Source organism: Bactrocera tryoni, chromosome 1, assembly GCF_016617805.1.
Source record: "Bactrocera tryoni isolate S06 chromosome 1, CSIRO_BtryS06_freeze2, whole genome shotgun sequence".
NCBI lineage: Eukaryota > Metazoa > Arthropoda > Insecta > Diptera > Tephritidae > Bactrocera > Bactrocera tryoni.
This window is the reverse complement of record NC_052499.1, coordinates 87,109,583-87,130,446: the sequence shown is the minus strand read 5'-3', so window position 1 is coordinate 87,130,446 and position 20,864 is coordinate 87,109,583. Positions and strand designations below refer to the sequence as shown.

Below are 20,864 nucleotides of genomic sequence, written 5' to 3'. Positions count from 1 at the left end.
GATGGTTATACTATACACCATGATTGTGGGACCGACAATCACTTACGAAGCAATAGCTTGGGCCTCAAAAGCTTCGCAGACTTCGGTAGGGATCCAACTATCGAAGCTGCAACCCGCACTTGATGGACGGCAGCACTAGAAATCATGCTTAAGCTCACACTACTTCACTTAGTAATCTGGTAGCCAAGCACACACTGCCACAAATGACAGTAGAAGGATCTGGCGAAGGTAAAGTAATCTCGTTCCATATCTGTGGGAAGTTTTCTGAGCATTTTTCAGGCAAAAGTCTTTGCTATAAGTCGATGCATAGAGGTAAACCTCCAACGCAACTATCGCAACGAACGAATAACCATACTTAGCGATAGTCCAGCGGCACTTAAAGCAACCTCTGCAAATGAGATCAAATCGCTACAGGTGCAGGAGTGTACCTAGTGCTGAACAGCCTAGCGGAATGAAACCAAAGCAACTCATTTGAGTGCCCGGTCGCAAAGGTATAAAAGGGAATGAACTGGTTGATGAGCTGGCCCACTCCGCAGCTTCCATGAACATCGCCCCCCATTCTATAAAGGAGCTGCTCCGCAAAGAAGAAATCGGAGGCAAGGCATGCGACATGCCGAATTGCTAATGGGTGGTTACAACCTCAGCAGGTTTAAATATGTAATTAACCTCCCTAGGAACAAATACAGACTACTTGTCTTTTTCTGCACTGGCTACTGCAAGCTGAAAAAGCACGTATACAATATGGGTATGCTTCTTACGTAAATTGCCGGTTCTGCGGTAGGGACCCTGAACACCTGCTAATAGACTGAATGGCAGTCTGCAGACTCAGGTTGAAAGGCCTTGGATCCATGTCTCCAAATAGAGATAACATCGCTTCGCTAGCACCCAGCAGTATATTGGACTTTAACGATTTGCTTAGGCTAGGAGAGTTTTTGTGATTTAGGAGAGGGCACAATAGTCCTAAGGGCACGGTGCGTTCCTCGTTTATAAACATGTATAATCTATTAGTTGTCATAACTCGAAAGTATGAAACCTTTTAAGAAGTTGATTTCTACAGCCAAAGAGTAGAACCAGGGAAAAATTTATAAAAACCTTAAATAAGTCTTAGCTGGTTTCTCTATTTCCTTATTTTTTACTTCATTGAACACTTCATTGAACATAGATGTTTATATGGTTCCTTAAATATATAATATGTAATGATATATTCTTATTTGGTGTCGAAAGATAAATTCCCGCAAATGAAATCTTTTTTAAAAGTTGTCAATGAAATGAAAAAACTCTTTCAATCAAGTTACTAGGTTCTTGATTACATTAGCTATGAAATTACCCTTGAAATTGCCTTTGACCGCAGATAGCTAAAAAATTGTTTTTAACACACATATCGCGGATTGCACTCAATCTTGTAAAGTATGTCTTACTTAGTTAGATATGAAGTTTTCAGGTAATCACATAACCTAGAATTGCCTACACTAAAGTTAAACGATGTTATATCGCTATGAAGTTCGATTCGGCTCGATACTCTTACTGTTCTATCTTCCCTTTTACGTTGGATTACAAAATTTATTCACTAATTCGAAAAAGAATTAATTCAACATCGGTCTCCGATCTCTCCTAAATAACGCTGACGTGATTATTTTGATGCTGAATCACATGACTCGCTACACTCATCGGGGCAGGAATTATCCGCACTTTCTGATGTTGCACTTCCTGAACAAGGCTCGTTAGTTCTATCTGAGCACGAATAATTTTCTGTCTCCAAACAATTAGGGTCTGTTTACAGTTTTTTTTCTGGCTCCTTTTTGGAAGAAAAGCCTGGAACTAGATTAATTAAGTAGTTCGGTATACCACCTACCACCATAGTCCTTAATAGTATGTAAACCGTGGTGTTCATTTGCTTGCTCTTTCCGATATTCATTTGCACAGTCCGCTCAAACAGACATCCTGATTTATGGTCCGTTTGATAATCGTAATACATTTGATAATCCACTTGCATATAGTCCCAAGAAGGCATAAAGAGTGAGAAACACGTCAGCACTGGCCTAAATGATAATATCCAAAAACTTGTTAACACCGTGAAAAGATTCATTTCATTAACTTGCTATTCAACTGATCAGCCGTGTAAAAATATGCCCTGGAACTAGCGCTTAGCCTCTTTTATATGGATGTATAAGAAATAAGTCTTAATTAGTGTGAATAATTGCTAATGCCAATAATACTGTAAGTGAGACGCAGTAAAATCAAGTAAACTATATACACTACTTTAACATGTCACAGCTCGTTAGTAATGATAATGTCACACAAAAACAAGTTTTCAAGGGGTTGCGGCCTTCCAAAAATGAAACAGGTAAAAAATCCCAGTTGATCAGCTCGCGAGTGCTATAGGAAAATATAATGAAGGGTACAAGGAAGATAGAATCTACTTTTTTGGTGACAGAAAACGCCTAAATAAGTACTTAACGTCACTTCTACATGGCGCCATCATCGCAACAGAAATAAACTATCACGTAGCACTACAAGGTTTGTCCGGAAAGTAATAGGACTGATCTTCTTCTGCTGAGACTGTACTTCGGGGCGTGCGCGCACCGACTGTATTCGGGAGAGTGCGTTCCTAGCTATGAACAAATCCAAAGCTCATTGTCTTTTTTGACATCAAAGGCATCGTCCATTATGAATTTGTTCCTCCTGGACAAACCGTCAACGACAAGTTTTACGTCGAAGTTCTCAAGAGACTTAAACGAAGGGTCAATCGGGAATTAGGGAGTTTATGTTTGTTTGTGCGGTTTTCATGCAGAGAATGCAGAGTGTTTATCCTCACTATCGATAGCATTGCGTTACCTGCAAAGCAGATGAGCTTACAAGTGAGGGTCCCCTGGTTGCGATTTCCTTGCTCTTCGTTGTCCTCTACCGTAATTGTGCTGGACCTATGGACTTTGCGTGCGCTTCTCAAGAGCTTATCAAGAGCTTGTCAACAACTAGCTCTTCAGTAGCTGGAAGATCCTACTGGCCCAGAGTAGAGCTCCACTTAGCTACGTACTACAAACAAGGCTTATCTTGTAGGCGTACATGCGATAAGGTAGAAAACTTTTCGGATGGATCGAGACGCTTTGTCGATCAAGGAGTCTATCGGTATATCTTACCTAATTTCAATAACGAGGACGTATAAATATTAGTTAATACAGAGTAGCCACTGCTATCAAATCCGATATTAACTTTAGGAACACGGATTTGGAACTTTGGTGTAGCCAGCTTCGATAAACCCCTTGGGTAGACTCTGAAGCTATCGGATAACATATCTTCAAACAGAAAACTATCAATAGGATTCGTAGAAGTGGTTCAAGCGCGAATGGGCATTACGAAAAGTGAGAGCTGCCATATCTAAGTATCTTAAAAACGGTCGGTGTCTTTTCAATATCGTGAGTCCTTTAATACCACACGGCTGGAGGCGGTTATTCGAGCTCTAATTGGTTTGGCATTCAAGCTCGCGGACAGTCCGCTTAGGGTTAGTCTTGGAGAGAAAATTTAAACTTTTTATCAGTAGCATTAAGCTTCTTTGTTATCCGTCTTGTTTGGAAGCGGAATCATTAAAAACTTCAAAGACAATGAGCTTGCTAGGTTGGTACTTCGCTGTTTATTTATGGAATTAACATAGTGTCTATAGCCTCCTTTTTATTGAAAATGTCGGCCAACCTGTGAGGTATCTTAATGAGAGTCAGAGCCATCTACTTCTAAAATACCCCAGCCCTATACTATATATAATAATTTTCGTTCAGGCATGGGTTTTGTGAGAAAAAAAGCCTTGCGTGTGCTAAAATTTGCAAAGTCATGAGAAACAAAGCCGTTGCCCTTCATGAAGAGCCTTTCAATTATCCAGTTTCCCACGCACATCAATGAAAGCTCGAGTAATTATTTGTTTTCTAGAAAACCATTCACAAACAACTCCTTTATATGCTAAATATTACAGTTATAATTACTCAAAACAAACTATCGGCATGCGCGTAGTCAGGCAACAAGATTTATTTATCGTACATATCATGAATATTATAAACTAAGATAGAGCCGCGTCATTTGAACTGTGACTAAACAAGTCTGTCAGATTTTTATCTGGCAAAAACGCATTCTATATTCTCAATCTTAAAGTAAAGTATAATACCTGTTAATGTTTCATTAAAAAGATCTCTACGAGAATAACTATAACTATACGTATAACCGAGAAAAATTTAATATCCTAAAGCCAATGCAGTTCAATTTGCTATTACGCCCTTGGGGTGTTCACTGTAAAAGATTGAAGTTGTCATCAAAATTAACACAACCTTTAATTATTTATCTACACGCCTCTAACACGCCATATATAAGGCCATTAGTTGCGAAAATGTGAGCAGAATCTGGTTTTATTTCAATGGAATAGTCGCGCCTTCTAGTAAATATTCAAAGTTGCATTAAACTAAATATTTTGAATAGGCTAAAATATTGTGAAATATATAAAGTAACGAGTATAGATTTTAAGTTTCATGTTGATAGTATCTTTTTGCATTACAAAATAAATTTTGGAAACGATTTCCTAAGTGGCTACGCATATATGTATAACATGTATATATCTTATCTTACCATCGTAGGCTGCCAGCGAACACCAGGAATATGCGCAAACTCACCGATTTGTTAAATGGACGAGGCGTTACGAAGTATGCGACCAATGAATCGTTCCAGCTTTTAATTCAATGTTGGTCACTGATTGGAGTTAAGCCCTTAAAACCGTATCGATTCGGTCGTTTACTGCACATGTGCTTCTGCTGGTTTTTACTACTCCTCTGTCCGTTTACCTTCTTCATGGGTTACTTGTACACTTTGACAACCGAGCCAATAACAATCCAACTTAGCCTTCTGCAAACAGCAGCCAATGTCATAGGCGTGCCACTCAAGACCATTTCCATTGCAATATTGAGGACGTATTTGCGAAGAGTGGAACCGATCTTTGATCGTTTGGACGAACGCTACCAGAGCGGCGCAAGTCGTGAGCAGATAAAAGATTGTGTTATGATCAGCACACGTATATTCACCAGCGTAGGGTTTATGTTTCATTTTTATGGATGCACCACATATCTCCAAGCGCTACTCACACATAGTTATCCTCTGAGCACATGGCTGCCATTCATTGATTCTATTTCTCAGCCAACCGTAAGATATTGGGCGCATTATGTCTTCGAGGTTTTTCACATAGTTTTCATACTCACCGTGCAAACTGCAATGGATTTGTTTCCGGCAATTTATATACGAACTTTACGCACACATTTCAATCTGTTGACGGAACGCGTTAGTCATTTGGGTGAGAATCCAGGGTTTACTGATGAAGAGAACTTTGACGAATTGGTGGATTGCGTTGTTACCCATCAGGAATTGTTGGAGTAAGACCAACTCAAATGGATTTTTGAATAAGTAAAACAAGTTTCTAATTACCCTTTTTCAGGGCGAAAAATATCGTTTCATCCGTCTGCTCGATAACACTATTTGTTCAATTCGTAATTGCTGCCTTAGCTCTCTGCATTACCTTGCTAAACTTTTTCGTTTTTGCCGATTCGGTTCAACGGATGGTCACTTTACTATATTATTTAGGCGTTGTAATGCAGATCACGCCTACATGCTATCAAGCATCGATGATGGAAGTTGACAGTGCCAAGTTGCCTGACGCCATTTTCCATTGCAATTGGTTGGCCATGGACAAGCGTTCTCGCAAGCTCATCATCTACTTCATACATCGTGCTCAGGAGAACATTACCTTCGTAGCACTGAAACTCTTCAACATCAATCTGACAACTAACCTTTCGGTGAGTGAAGCTTTGGAAAGAGCAACACATTGTGAGTCTTCTAATTCTTTGCAGATTATCAAATTTGGTTTTTCATTGTACACATTTATGAACAACATGGGCTTTGGACAGAATTTAAAAGAGATATTGGAATAAATAGGCGGCTGTCGAAGTTTGTTTTCAGCCCAGATGACACTGGTGGGGTCAGACATTGGCTATTAATATTATGGTAATTCTAATGGGATATTGCAGATGAGAAATATTATGTTATGAATTTAAAAATAGTCTCTATTTGAATAATTGCTTAAGTAAAATTAAAAACATCTTTATATTTTAAGGATACATATCTCCTTTATATATTCTTCTTATGGATTGTTCTTGAGATCATGTTTGATTAAGCTTTAAATATTAATTTTTACTTCTGATATTTCAAGCTCCTTATTTTTAGGAAAGAATAGTTACATATTAAAATGCGGTTTCAATTTTATTTTTTTAGTGATTCTTGTCTTTAAATAGTGATGTTTTATTTTTATAAATATTTTGTTTTTACTTTTGCATCTGTTTCATCATTTTTGGTCTTGTGTATTGGAATAATTGAACTCAGTATTTTATGTCGAATATTTGCTGCTCTCTTGTCAATAAAATTTCATGCAAAACAACAACCGTTAACAAACTGATTGGACCGTTTACACGTTTATACGGAAAGCGCGAAAAGAGTTGAATTACATATGCATATACAAGTAAACTGAATATAGCCCCTCAAAAATATGCTCTGACTGAGATCTGATCTTCCTACGGAAGATAAAGAAGACCTAACGAGGAAAACACTTTTCGATATTTTAAGTAGTATTGTGGAAAAAGTTCTTTGCGTGTGATAAAATTTGAAAAGTCATGAGAAAGAAATCCGTTGCCCTCATGAGGAACCTCTCCAGTATCCCACGCACATCAAAGACTGCTCCAGTAATCATTTCCTTACTATAAAACCATTTACAAACAACTACTTTATACCTTACGTTTTACAGTTATAATTACCCAAAAACATCTCATTACAAAATTTACCCCGAAACAGCCTTAGAATTTCTGAAATGATGAGTAGGTCACCGCCATAAGAAATTAACTGTTCAGTTGAAAGTCCTCCAAGAAAGATATTTTGTCCTGGTCTATGAACTTAATATTAAACAAAACAAGTAAGGAAGGGCTAATTTCGGGTGTCACCGAAAATTTTATACTCTCGCATGATAAAGTGATAATCGAGATACTGTTATTAGCAACTTTTTTGCGAGAGTATAAAAATGATGCCCTCTGAATTACATGAAAATGTCTGAGAGATTTACCGATATTTTCGGTGAAAAATTAGGTTATATTAGGTTAGGCACTGAGTTCTTCGTGTTCGATATCAGTGACCTTGAAAAGTTATAGTCCGATCAAGACAATTTTTCCACAAGGGTTACCTCAGCTCAAATACCATATTTGTGTAAAGTTTTATTCCGCTATCATCATTGGTTCCTAATGTATATATTATACAGAGAAGGCATCAGATGGAATTCAAAATAGCGTTATATTGGAAGAAGGTGTAGTTGTGAACCGATTTCACCCATATTTTTTACATGTCATCAGGATTTTAAGAAAATATTACATACCGAATTTCATTGAAATCGGTTAAGTAGTTCCTGAGATATGGTTTTTGGTTCATAAGTGAGCGACGCCACGCCCATTTTCAATTTCTAAAAAAAGCCTGGGTGCAGCTTTCTTCTGCCATTTCTTTTGTAAAATTTAGTGTTTCTGACGTGTTTTGTTAGTCGGTTAAGGCACTTTTAGTGATTTTCAACATAACCTTTGTATGGGAGGTGGGCGTGGTTATTATCCGATTTCTTCCATTTTCAAACTGTATAAGGAAATGCCTGAGGGAAACGACTCTGTAGAGTTTGGTTGACATAGCGATAATAGTTTCCGAGATATGTATAAAAAACTTAGTAGGGGGCGGGGCCACCCCCACTTTTCCAAAAAAATTACGTCCAAATATGCCCCTTCCTAATGCGATCCTTTCTGCTAAATTTCACTTTAATATCTTTACTTATGGCTTATTTATGACACTTTATAGGTTTTCGGTTTTCGCCATTTTGTGGGCGTGGCAGTGGGCCGATTTTGCCCATATTCGAACTTAACCTTCTTATGGAGCCAATAAATATGTGTACCAAGTTTCATCATGATATCTCAATTTTTACTCAAGTTACAGCTTGCACGGACGGACAGACGGACGGACGGACAGACGGACAGACGGACGGATGGACAGACAGACATCCGGATTTCAACTCTACTCATCACCCTGATCACTTTGGTATACATAACCCTATATCTGACTCTTTTAGTTTTAGGACTTACAAACAACCGTTATGTGAACAAAACTATAATACTCTCTTTGGCAACTTTGTTGCGAGAGTGTAAAAAACTGTCATGTTTAAATCTGATAGACAGTCTTATATTTCACTTAATCTATGCCCCTGTGTGAAGCAGTTAACTCCTGAATATTTCACAGAGAGCAATTAGTACCGTTGAATTTATAAATAGAACCATCCTTTTCCTAATTCGAGTTTTCTCATGAGAACTATATAATGAATCGAAGTTGTCGTCCGATTATCGCAACCTATAATTATTCCTCCGATATCAATATGGCTTACCCACCAATACTTATGCAAAAAAATCAGGTGATGTACACATCTCTAACATTTATAAGGGCATGAGTTGCGAAAAAGTGAACAGAATCTGGTCTTCAACTGAGTAGTTTTAGAGGTGATTTTCCAAAAGCATATCTATAAACATACATACATATTTGACTATCATTGCAGACAGCCAGTGGTCTCCAGGAATATGCGCAAACTCAACGATTTGTTATATGGACGTGGCGCCACGAAGTTCGAGACCAATGAATCGTTCCAGCTTTTATTTGAATTTTGGTCTCTGGTTGGTATTAAGCCACTAAAAATGTACGGATGGCGTGGTATGGTACAAATGTGCTTTTGCTGGTTTCTACTTCTCCTGTGTCCGTTTACCTTCTTTATGGGCTACCTGCATACGTTAGAAACTGAGCTTTTAACTGTTCAACTTAGCATTTTGCAAGCAATATTTAATATTCTGGGACTGCCAATCAAGGCGATTGTCATTACAATTTTGGTAACGCATTTACGAAGCGCCGAGCCGATCTTTGCTCGTATGGATGCACGCTACCAGGGCGTCGCGAGTCGCGAGCAGATAAAAAATTGCGTTATCACCAGCATACGCTTTTTCGCCAGCGTTATAATTGTGTTTAATTTTTATGGCTGCACCACATATCTCCAAGCTCTTCTCACAGGAAGCTATCCTATGCACGCATGGTTGCCATTCATTGATTCTATTTCTCAGCCAACCATAAGATATTGGGCACATTTTAGTTTCGAATTTTTTCACATGGTTTTCCTTTTGTCGGTGCAAGCCTCAATGGATGCGTTCCCGGCAATTTATATACGAAATTTACGCACACATTTCAATCTGTTGACGGAACGTGTTAGTCATTTGGGCGAGAATCCAGAGTTTACTGATGAACAGAACTATGAAGAATTGGTGGATTGTATTGTAACCCATCAGGAATTGTTGGAGTAAGATCAGCTAAATGCCATTTGAAGCAAACCAGTTTCTAACAATGTTTTTTTCTTTTCAGGGCGAAAAATATCGTTGGCTCCGTCTGCTCGATAACACTATTTATTCAATTTGTTATTGTTGCCTTCGCTCTCTGTGTTTCTTTGCTAAATTTTTTCGTGTTTGCTGATCGCCGACAACAGATGTTGACAGTAGTCTATTATTTAGGCGTTATATTTCAGATCATGCCTACTTGCTATCAAGCATCGATGATAGAAGATGATAGCGCCAAGCTGCCTGACGCCATTTTCCATTGCAATTGGTTGGCCATGGACAAGCGTTCCCGTAAACTCATCATCTACTTCATACATCGTGCTCAGGAGAACATTACCTTTGTTGCACTCAAATTCTTCAAAATCGATCTGACAACTAACCTGTCGGTGAGTAAAGCTTTGCAAAAACTTCAAATTTTGTGTTTTCCCTATCTTTGTAGATTGTCAAATTTGCGTTTTCATTATACACATGGATGATCAACATGGGCTTTGGGGACAATTTGAAGGATTTTTTGGAATAAATAGGTGTATTGTCAGCAAACTAGCGATATCTGACTACGCCAAGTTGTGCTGGGAGTTTGGGTTATGTTGATATTTGACAAAGGTCAAAATTGGCTTACTGGTGTTATCCACTCATGTTAGACATTGGAAATAGCGGATGTTTGGAAAATCGGTCCTTTTCAATATATTTATATTAGTTTAATTAACTTATGATATTATTGATTAAAAATTTATGGCACTCTAGTAGAACAGAATACATATATTTGCAACAAAAAATGTTTGTTATATAGTATATCTGATATGCGCACAACAGTCAACGATGCCCTCGTCACATCTACACATTTCTTCATGGTTTGAGTTTAAGAATATGCTGAAAGGAAAGGTGAGTTTATGTTATTTTCATCCGAAGACTTATCTTTCTTCGAGTGAGTTCAATAAATAGAAAACTTCCAACTTCAGTCCACGCGCTAAGTCAAAAATACCTCATCTTGGCGGCCAACTGGGCGAACAGAAGTCGTTTAATCGTCAACTCGAGTAAAACTGAAATGGTTTGTACTACGGAATCCGCTTACCAAGGTCTTGCGTAGTCAGGTCAGGTGACCTTGGGTACCAGCGGAAAGTGGAGTTTTTTGATACTAATTTGTTTCGAAATTTTGATTGGAGCTCCGCAATAACCGGTCTGGCTATGTGTGATGAAAGTGCGTACGACGCAGTGATTCGTTTTGGGTAAAGGTCTGTCTCTTGGATTACGAGTATTTATGGATTCGACTCACTCAATAAACGGTAAGTTTGCTTGTTTGCTTTGTTGAATTGGCGATGCAACATCGGCGATTGCTTCTTTTAGACGAACATATGGGTCTAGATCAGGGTTCCCAAACTTATTTTGTCTACCGCCCACTTTGAGAATAAATATTTTTTAGCGCCCCCATTTTTTCACCTATTTAAAAACCACTATAACTTCAAATTAATTATTGTGACATATATATGTATATTAACGGAGAATTCTAAACGAAACTTTTACTATAACCAGCAACTTGAAACCTAAGCGCAGTAGGTAACATACAACGGCGCTTAGGTCTCAAGTTAACTCTTATGGGCTCCACCTGCCAACAAGAATGATTATTGAAACACAACTTTATAGTATTAAAACAGACAATCTTTTACTAAAAATAAAACTAAAATAATCGATCCATATGCAAAAACTAATGTGAAGGATGAATCTGATGCTGTTTAATAAGTTTGTTAATATCAGGTTCCAATTTACTCAAGAACAGTCGCAAGTCGCCTCGTTCGGTAACAAGCAAACGATTTCTATTTTTAGTAAGCAGTGTTGTCACAGCACTAAATCCACGTTCACACAAATATGACGATGAGAATGCTATCAAGAATAGTGAACGATTGACCACAATCCAGGGTACAATTGCGAGATCGGTTTTTGTAGCCAAAATTCTTGGTAACTATTTTTATACTCTCGCAACAAAGTTGCCAAAGAGAGTATTATAGTTTTGTTCACATAACGGTTGTTTGTAAGTCCTAAAACTAAAAGAGTCAGATATAGGGTTATATATACCAAAGTGATCAGGGTGACGAGTAGAGTCGAAATCCGGATGTCTGTCTGTCCGTCCGTCCGTCTGTCCGTCCGTGCAAGCTGTAACTTGAGTAAAAATTGAGATATCGTCATGAAACTTGGTACACGTATTCCTTGGCTCCATAAGAAGGTTAAGTTCGAAGATGGGCAAAATCGGCCAACTGCCATGCCCACAAAATGGCGGAAACCGAAAACCTATAAAGTGTCATAACTAAGCCATAAATAAAGGTATTAAAGTGAAATTTGGCACAAAAGATCGCATTAGGGAGGGGCATATTTGGACGTAATATTTTTGGAAAAGTGGGCGTGGCCCCGCCCCCTACTAAGTTTTTTGTACGTATCTCGGAAACTACTATAGCTATGCCAACCAAACTCTACAGAGTCGTTTCTTCAGGCATTTCCATATACAGTTCAAAAATGGAAGAAATCGAATATTAACCACGCCCACCTCCCATACAAAGGTTATGTTGAAAATCACTAAAAGTGCGTTAACGGACTAACAAAAAACGACAGAAACACTAAATTTTACGGAAGAAATTGCAGAAGGAAGCTGCACCCAGACTTTTTTGAAAAATTGAAAATGGGCGTGGCCTCGCCCACTTATGGACCAAAAACCATATCTCAGGAACTACTGGACCGATTTCAATGAAATTCGGTATATAATATTTTCTTAACACCCTGATGACATGTACGAAATATAGGTGAAATCGGTTCACAACCACGCCTTCTTCCAATATAACGCTATTTTGAATTCCATCTGATGCCTTCTCTGTATAATATATACATTAGGAACCAATGATGATAGAGGAATAAAACTTTACACAAATACGGTATTTGAAAAATATGTAAATAACGGATAATGAAATCTCGATTATCACTTTATCATGCGAGAGTATAAAATGTTCGGTGACACCCGAACTTAGCCCTTCCTTGCTTGTTGAACTTGATTTTTATTTCCTCGTTTGTTGTCAATTCTATAAGTTCTTCTTCCAGCTGAGGTGACATTGCTGTGTTGACACTTGAAAACGAATCCAACACCCAGTCTGGTGCTTCCAAGTTCAAAATGTGCTGGAATCGTTCGGTGAAGTCAATGTGGAGGTTTTCCAAATGTTGGCAGTAGTCGTTACTACATGATACTGATAAATTCGAAAAATTGTGAAACTCACGTCTGCCCAGATTCTTTTTGTGTAGAAGCAGTTTGGCTGCGAAAGCAGCAACGACGTTTTTTGTTTTAATTAAATTTAGTTTATCGCCTTGCAGTTGGAGATTCATGTCGTTGAACAATTTATACAGGTCTGTCATGTAAGCTATATCATTCTTTGATGTTATGAGCTAGTCTTGAAATTCTGTATCTTTAGTTTCCAAGAACTCTATAACAGAGTAAAACAGGTTGCAGAATCGAGTCAGACAATTGCCTCTTGATAGCCAACGAACTTCAGTATGAAACAACAAACGATTGAAATCCTCGTCATTAGTAACACAAAGCTAATGAAATAATCTATCATTCAAAGAGCTGTTGCGGATTTTATTGACTGCTTTGATGACATATTGCAGTGATTGAAATAGTTTTTCACTTAAGTTTCTAGCAACTAAATGTTGTCTATGAATAACGCAATGTACACCAATGACATCTGGAATTTTATTTTTTAAGTACGCTATGAAGCCTTTATGGCACCCTGTCATAGCCGGAGCGCCATCCGTAGCAACTGAAATAATATTTTTCAAAGGAATCTCTTTCTCATCGCAAAACTTTTCCAATATATTGAATATGGTTTCGCCTTTTGTATCGGTCTCTAAATTTCTATCAAATAATAGTTCTTCACATATTTTCTCATCTTTAATAAAACTCACGTAAGACAACAACAATGCTTCATTAGTTGGTAAAGTGGTCTCATCCAGCTGAAATGAAAATTGACTTGACCTCAGGTGATCGTACAATGATTCTTCAATGTTTTCAGCCATTTCATCAATTCGTCTTTGCAAAGAATTATTACTCAAAGGAATTTTTCGGATAATATCTGCGGCCGGTTTATGAAGCACGGTAGTTATTACTTCATTTATTGCTGGCAATATTAACTCTTCTCCGATGTTATGTGGTTTGCCTTTTTGAGCAATTAACAGAGAGATATTGTACGAAGCCGAAGTCCGTCGTCATCTTTTATAGCAGCCGCAGAAAATAGTTTTGCTACACTTGGCTGAGTATTATGCTTCTTCTCTAGGTCTTGAAAATATGCTACATTCTTGTCTCTCTTATCTGGATGCACTTTATTCAAATGATCTTGAAGGCTTCATTGTTTCATTCGAAAATGTTTTTAGACATAGAAAACACAAAGGCGAGGTTTGTGGGATTTTCAATGAATCCGAATTTAATGTATTCCGCACAGTATTGCCGTCTCTTATTTTTTACTTCCGACATTGTTTTGCTTTGAGAAATACGTTTAACTTCGCGAGTAGTGTAAAGGAGGCGTAAGTAATGCTCATCTCTTGCGCGCAAAACCACAAATGAATATAAAATAAATATTACAATGTTTATATAGGAATGCTTAAGCTCCTTAAGTTAAGCACAATTATTATATAGTAGTCCAAAAATATGAATTCTTATTTTTCCCAGAAATACATTTGTAAGAAAGGATAAAGATCCTTTTTTTATTTTCCACATCAAAGATTTAAGGAGTTCAAAAGCTCAAAACGTGCGCTACATCAGCTACCTATCCGACGTCATTTCTCAAGTCATAAGATAGATTAAATAAGAGCTCAAAGCATTCGCTACATCAGCTCGAACCTACCTACCCTACACATTTGCGCAAGTGATTATATTATGATAGCAAATGCCCACATACAGATTTGGCAAAGGCAATAGCAATACGTTTGACAGTTAGTATTCTATAAATTCTATCCTGTGGAGGTGCCCCGTTATGAAACGAAGCGACCGATTGACATGATTTTCATTTTTTCTATATTCAATAAAATAGGACAGATATATGAACTACGCGGAGAGAAATATAGAACTGAGTTTGAGCAATCTTTTAATTCATATTAGTTGATGTTCACAAGTTGTTGTTGAGAGTCGAGAGCTATTGTAGTCGTTGTCTAAGAGGCCTCCTAGCTGAATAAAATTACAAATAACCCCCCAGGCTTCTACACAACGCCCCCATTTTCTTTCTGGGTCTCTTACCCCCCCCTTGATACCTGTAGCGCCCACAAAGGGGCGTTATCGCCCACTTTGGGAAACACTGGTCTAGATGGTATTACCTTCTTGCTACACTTCCAGATTTGGCAAACATCTACTCGGAGGAGTTCGCGTCAAAGAATGTTTTTAAGAATGAAATTAAATGAGTATGTGTTTAGCATGAGATTGCGGAGTGGTTTCCCGCCGAGATGATGGATTGATGCGTAGCTTTGTGAACATCAGGGCGCTCGTCACACAAGGCCTAGATTTCCAAAAGTAAATCTAACTGTAACTTGTCACATAATTCAATTGAAATCGTAATTTCTAATTTCGCAAATTGCACGTTCATTGCCTACGGGTTAGTGTCATTGTATTTGCTTAGTCAGGCGTATGCACAAAATAATATTTATGCCGACTAAAATATGTCAACGCTTCGCAAATTAAAACACTGTGTTTTATTTAGTTTTATTTGATTTTTTGTGCAGCGTTTTAAGTGATTTCCGCTCATTAATACTTGTAGTCGCTTGATTAAAACGCATTTGCAACAAATTACTTATGTTTCGCGTGGGTAAATAAATCACGCTTACACGTTCGTAAACACACTTAAATATGTATTGAATAAACACTTATGAACATTAAATAAATTGCATTTCTACGCCTGCTCCATGTGGGGAAGTGCGCCGTTTAGCGTGGCCTTTGAGCTTTTCACGACCCATTTCACCGGCACAAACCGAGTGGCTTTTAAGTGATTTGTATAATTAGAGCGGCGAAAGTGTGCTAGGACTTATCCTTGACAGCGTCGGCTGCTGGTGGTGTGTGGGGTGGAGCGCTCTCGTGAAGATGAAATGAGTAGTAAACGCCTTGGGGTATGCAACAAATATTACATATTGCAAATATTAATTCAATTTCGTGGCGGTTGATTTGTGAACATGTGTATAGTTTGTCAACTACTTCTTCACATGCTTCAACTGTCGAAAAAATCGGTGTAAATCTTAACTGCTCTTACATATATGGTCCCTCAAGGAAAATTCCTGCAACAAAATTGTGTTTACTTTGTAAGTGCCTTTGTCTGATTAATAAGAAAATCATTTTGTGATGTAAATGTGAATAAATGGTCTTCCATTTGTATAACACTTTTCAGCTGCATAATTTTTATTATATTTACGTTTATATGCTGCAAATGAGCTTCAACTTAGATATCTGGTAGCAAACAACAGCCGAGCAATTTTAATAATAATTTTAGAATACCTATTTAGAGCAAAAAAGATTTTATTATTTATGTAATGAAAAAATATACGAAACAAGTAAAGAAAGCCTAATAGCCTTGACAGACGGCAGCGTTAATCCGGATTAACTGCGCACTTAATCAGATCCAAATTTGTAGGTGACAGACGGCAGCTATGCGAGTTTGAAACTCTCATAAACAGCTCATTGTCCTTTTTATAATATTTTCAATGAAAATTGATAGAAGATAAACATTACGGTTGTTAGCCGACCAATTTTTACAAAAGCATATCAACACATTATTTTTAAAACTGCATCACAACATAGAAGTTTTATTGCTATTATATTGAGAATTTGATAAACAGCTGTCAGGGTTGCTTGTATTTCATTCACAATAGATGAAAATTGGCCATTTTTAACAATGTTGCCAACGAAAATCTCACAAACTCCCTAAAATTTTGAGAGTTATTTTTGGATTCAGCAACGGAGTTAGCTGTGGTAACTCCTGAATTAATCCCGAAAAATGCAATTAATCTGGTTTAACGCTGCCGTCTGTCAATGCTATAAAGCAACATGCCAGAATCACAGCGGAGTAAGTACCTTCAGGTGTTAGTCATACTTTGTATGAAAATATTTCTACTTAATTTGATAAAAATATTACACAGATCGACCATCATAAACAGTTGAAATTCAGGTGGAAAATCCGAAATCACAATGTCAGACATATTGGGGTTATGTTAAGGCCTAGATTGATTACATTAACTTAACTTGGTATTGCTGAAGTATACTCGAGAACATGTTTCCAGGGTTGTTTACCATAAATTGAAGCTGGTGATCTCGGTTACATTTGGTTTCAAGAAGACGGCGCCACTTTCCACACATCGCATCAAATAATTGATCTGATAATTTCACCTTTTGGGCCATTCGATTGGCCACCAAGATCGTGTGATAACACACCTTTAGACTTTTTTTTGAAGGGATGTGAAAAGTTTAAAGTTTAAGTGGACAATCCCGCTTCGATTCAGGCCTTGGAGATAAATAGCATGCGTGTCATTCGCCAGTTATTAGAGGAAATGCCCGAACGAGTCATCGAAAATTAGATTCAACGGATGGACCATCTGAGATCCCATCATTCGCCATTAAATTTGAAGTTTCTGTATTTTTTCTTTAAAAAAGTAGGGAGCCTCGAAATGAATCACCAATGTAATGTAAAGTACATTTTAAATGATATTGTAGACATCATTCTAAAATTTTTAAACTTGGTGTCGGTATTTTCAAAAATTGTCGAGCTCATTACTCATTATTCACATTGCAGTAAAACAACGGTAACAGTCAACTTTTGCCATTGAAAAATAACATCTGCTCTTACATCGCATTGAGTGAGAGAGTATTCTTCTCACAATTTTCTCTTGAGCCATTATTACTCTCTACACTGCGCATGCCTCCCAAGGAAGTATGCATGTTAGGTTAAGCTCAATTACTCAATAATATGAGTGAGCTTATTTGAGTTTGTTTGCACTTTAGTTAGCTGGTCCTACCTCAACAATGAATTAATATGTATCTGATATGTGTGAAAATGTGTATATATAATTATTTACTGGGAGGTAAAGAGGCGCGATGTAAATACAGCTGGGTAAACATTTGAGGCATATTATTCTCGAATAACCAAATTTTTGATATAGAGCAAAAGTTAAATCTTTTGTGATGTAGGTTTATATACATATGTTCTCCAAAGAAATACTAATTGTCATACTCATTCATTTAATTGAAATAAAAACAAGTAAGGAAGGGCTAAGTTCGGGCGTCACCGAACATTTTACACTCTTGCATGATAAAGTGATAATCGAGATTTCATTATCCGTTATTTACATATTTTTCAAATACCGTATTTGTGTAAAGTTTTATTCCGCTATCATCATCCGTTCCTAATGTACATATATGTATATTATACAGAGAAGGCATCAGATGGAATTCAAAATAGCGTTATATTGGAAGAATGCGTGGTTGTGAACCGATTTCACCCATATTTCGTACATGTCATTAGAGTGTTAAGAAATATTATATTTTAGTGATTTTCAACATAACCTTTGTATGGGAGGTGGGCGTGGTTATTATCCGATTTTTGAACTGTATATGGAAATGCCTGAAGAAAACGACTCTATAAAGTTTGGTTGACATAGCTGTAGTAGTTTCCGAGATATGTACAAAAAACTTAGTAGGGGGCGGGGCCACGCCCACTTTTCCAAAAAAATTACGTCCAAATATGCCCCTCCCTAATGCGATCCTTTGTGCCAAATTTCACTTTAATATCTTTATTTATGGCTTAGTTATGACACTTTATAGGTTTTCGGTTTCCGCCATTTTGGGGGCGTGGCAGTGGGCCGATTTTGCCCATCTTCGAACTTAACCTTCTTATGGAGCCAAGAAATACTTACGTGTACCAAGTTTCATCATGGTATCTCAATTTTTACTCAAGTTACAGCTTGCACGGACAGACGGACGGACGGACAAACAGACATCCGGATTTCAACTCTACTCGTCACCCTGATCACTTTGGTAAACATAACTCTATATCTGACTCTTTTAGTTTTAGGACTTGCAAACAACCGTTATGTGAACAAAACTATAATACTCTCCTTAGCAACTTTGTTGCGAGGGTATAATTAAGTAATTATTAGGTTAATAACGACAGAAGTTGTTTGCAGTGAAATTATTAACTGCAGTGAAATTCCGAAACGCTCGTACTATGCGGAGTACAACTTTAGTGAAGCTAAGGCCGTATTTATTATAGGTACATATACATATTGTTGTATACTCTCGCAACATATTGCTAAAGAATATGATACATTTATTCACCTAACTGTTGTTGGTAACACCTAGCACTTATGGAGATATGCATAAACAAAATATTGTGACAAGTTGAGCTCCAGATGACTATCTTATCGTCCGTCCCTTTGAGCAAGCGATAACATGAGTAGAAACTCAGACGTCTTGTTGAAACTTAGTATACGTGTTATGGTTACATGGTAGTATAAGAAAGTTGGTTTTATGGATGGGTGCAATCTAATAGCTATAAAATGATGTAACTAAGAAACAAATTATGATACGAAACGGCATATGAGAGCTAAACATATTTAAACTTGGGTTTAATGGGAATAACTCGAGCAAGAACACGTTTTATACAGAAAATATCCACCAAATCATTCTAACGAATTCGCGAGAGATGTCTCTAACACTTGCCTGATTATCAAGCACCATATCCTTCACTTTTTTAATATTTTCATCAGTTGAAGAGATCGAAGGCCGTGCCGAAGGATCTCTCTATCGTCTTTGAAGGCTTTGTACCACTCGTAGGCTTGTGTGTTTGATAAAACTGAATCACCGTAAGCATTTTCCAACATTCGCAATGATTCCGCACAAAATCGGACTACAACTACGCCTACTTTCCATATATAACAATTCTAAATTCCATACAAATATCACCTTTCAAGCCCTCATGTACCAAATATATGGAAGCCAGTACGTATGGCTGACATGTTACCGAAAACATCGGTCAATCTGTGAGATATATTATTGACATTCAAGTGAAACATCTTTCTTATAATAATGTGCATTAATTTCCATATGAGTCCTACAAGAAACTGCAAATGGTTGGTTTATTTTGTACCAAATATATCGTATTTGTTTTATAGTTTTACATACTCTTCTCATTTATAACCAAAATAATTGTAAAATTAGTCCATTGTTTATTTTTAGTTAAGCTTTCTTTCTATTCAAATAAATTTGGAGCTGAAAATAAAAAAAAAGAATATTCAGATACCTGTAATTATTTTAAAAATATGTTCATAGCAGCTGCAGCTTATACACCACTGGCCAGTAGTCGCGTTTTGAGTATCATATCGAAATAACGAAGTAAACTCCTTTCTCGTCAAGACAGACTCTGAAAGTCATGTGCTCACTGCTCAGTTAAAATAACGCGCAAGCATGGCTAACTCCCGAGTGTATCCTTTTTGCCTCAGCCGTAACTTGATTTCCCATTGTTTTTAATTTCCGCTCTTTCGGGATCATTCTTTTGTCACTACACGAAATTGTTAATAAAATTTAATGACTTAGCTGGCGGAGACAGTTTCCGCCATCATTTTCGGCTCTGTGACTGCCACGACATGCGTGTGTCCGCCAGCACATAAATTAACTCGCCGTAATGAGCGTGTCTCGTGTGCCGCCAGTTAGAAAAAAACATCGCACATTTATGTCAGTTCGCGCTTTTACTGCTGCGTGTGTGTATGTGTGAGCAAAATAAAAAACCGCAAATGTAATGTAATAAGTAAAATGCTCATCAGTTATTTACAAAAAGCGGGCACGTAATGACACCAGCCGAAGGCAAAGCCAACGCCGAAACGCGCGCACAACTGAATTTTCCCGCCAAAATGTGAGGTACCGTATGATTCTCACCCACTCACACATTGGCACGCAAAGCGTAGTGGGGGAGCGCGCAGGGGTATTGTTATAGAAATTCACACCTGTTTCGCCTCAGCAGAACAATGACAAAGTTATGGGGTTTAAATGACATCAATCAGTGTATGGCCAAAGACAGGCAGATAAAGCCATTCCAACACACACAACCACACACATAACTGGCGTGTATATAAACAAGCTCGACAAAAGTAAACAAACAAAAACGCATGTGCCTAAGCGTAACAACGAAAATGCTGAAGGGACGAGTGTGTCTGTGCCGGCGACTGAACTTGTTGCCACTCAAGGATTTCCAGCTCACTCACTCAGTCAGTCGCTCACTCCTTAGCGCTGTTGGCACTCTGCGCCGCATTGAGCCAAAGAGCGTGATTTCCTGTGTTGCGGTGGGCAAATGTTTGTAAATAAAATGCGTGGCGTTCAGTTCCAAACAGTGTGCTGACGGCGGC

The 20,864-nt window shown here is 37.7% G+C and overlaps 2 protein-coding genes across 5 annotated transcripts; both read left to right on the top strand.

The window, feature by feature from the left end:
- Positions 1–4,395: 4,395 nt before the first annotated feature.
- LOC120780459 (odorant receptor 43b-like) lies at positions 4,396–6,268 on the top strand. 4 transcript variants are annotated; one of them, XM_040112751.1, is made up of 4 exons: positions 4,396–4,417; positions 4,614–5,399; positions 5,462–5,819; positions 5,874–6,268. In XM_040112751.1, exons 2-4 carry the CDS (start codon positions 4,636–4,638, stop codon positions 5,952–5,954), a joined length of 1,203 nt encoding a protein of 400 aa, XP_039968685.1. In that variant the 5' UTR covers positions 4,396–4,417; positions 4,614–4,635; the 3' UTR covers positions 5,955–6,268. The 4 variants fall into 4 exon arrangements, with proteins under 4 accessions (XP_039968685.1, XP_039968676.1, XP_039968667.1 ...); XM_040112742.1 differs by having other exon boundaries at positions 4,399–4,483; XM_040112746.1 differs by lacking the exon at positions 4,396–4,417 and adding an exon at positions 4,460–4,490.
- Positions 6,269–8,666: 2,398 nt separating this feature from the next.
- On the top strand, positions 8,667–9,984 carry LOC120766570 (odorant receptor 7a-like). The gene is made up of 3 exons (XM_040092162.1): positions 8,667–9,430; positions 9,493–9,850; positions 9,904–9,984. The coding sequence occupies exons 1-3, from the start codon at positions 8,667–8,669 to the stop codon at positions 9,982–9,984; spliced, it is 1,203 nt and encodes a 400-aa protein (XP_039948096.1).
- The last annotated feature ends 10,880 nt before the right edge of the window (positions 9,985–20,864 follow it).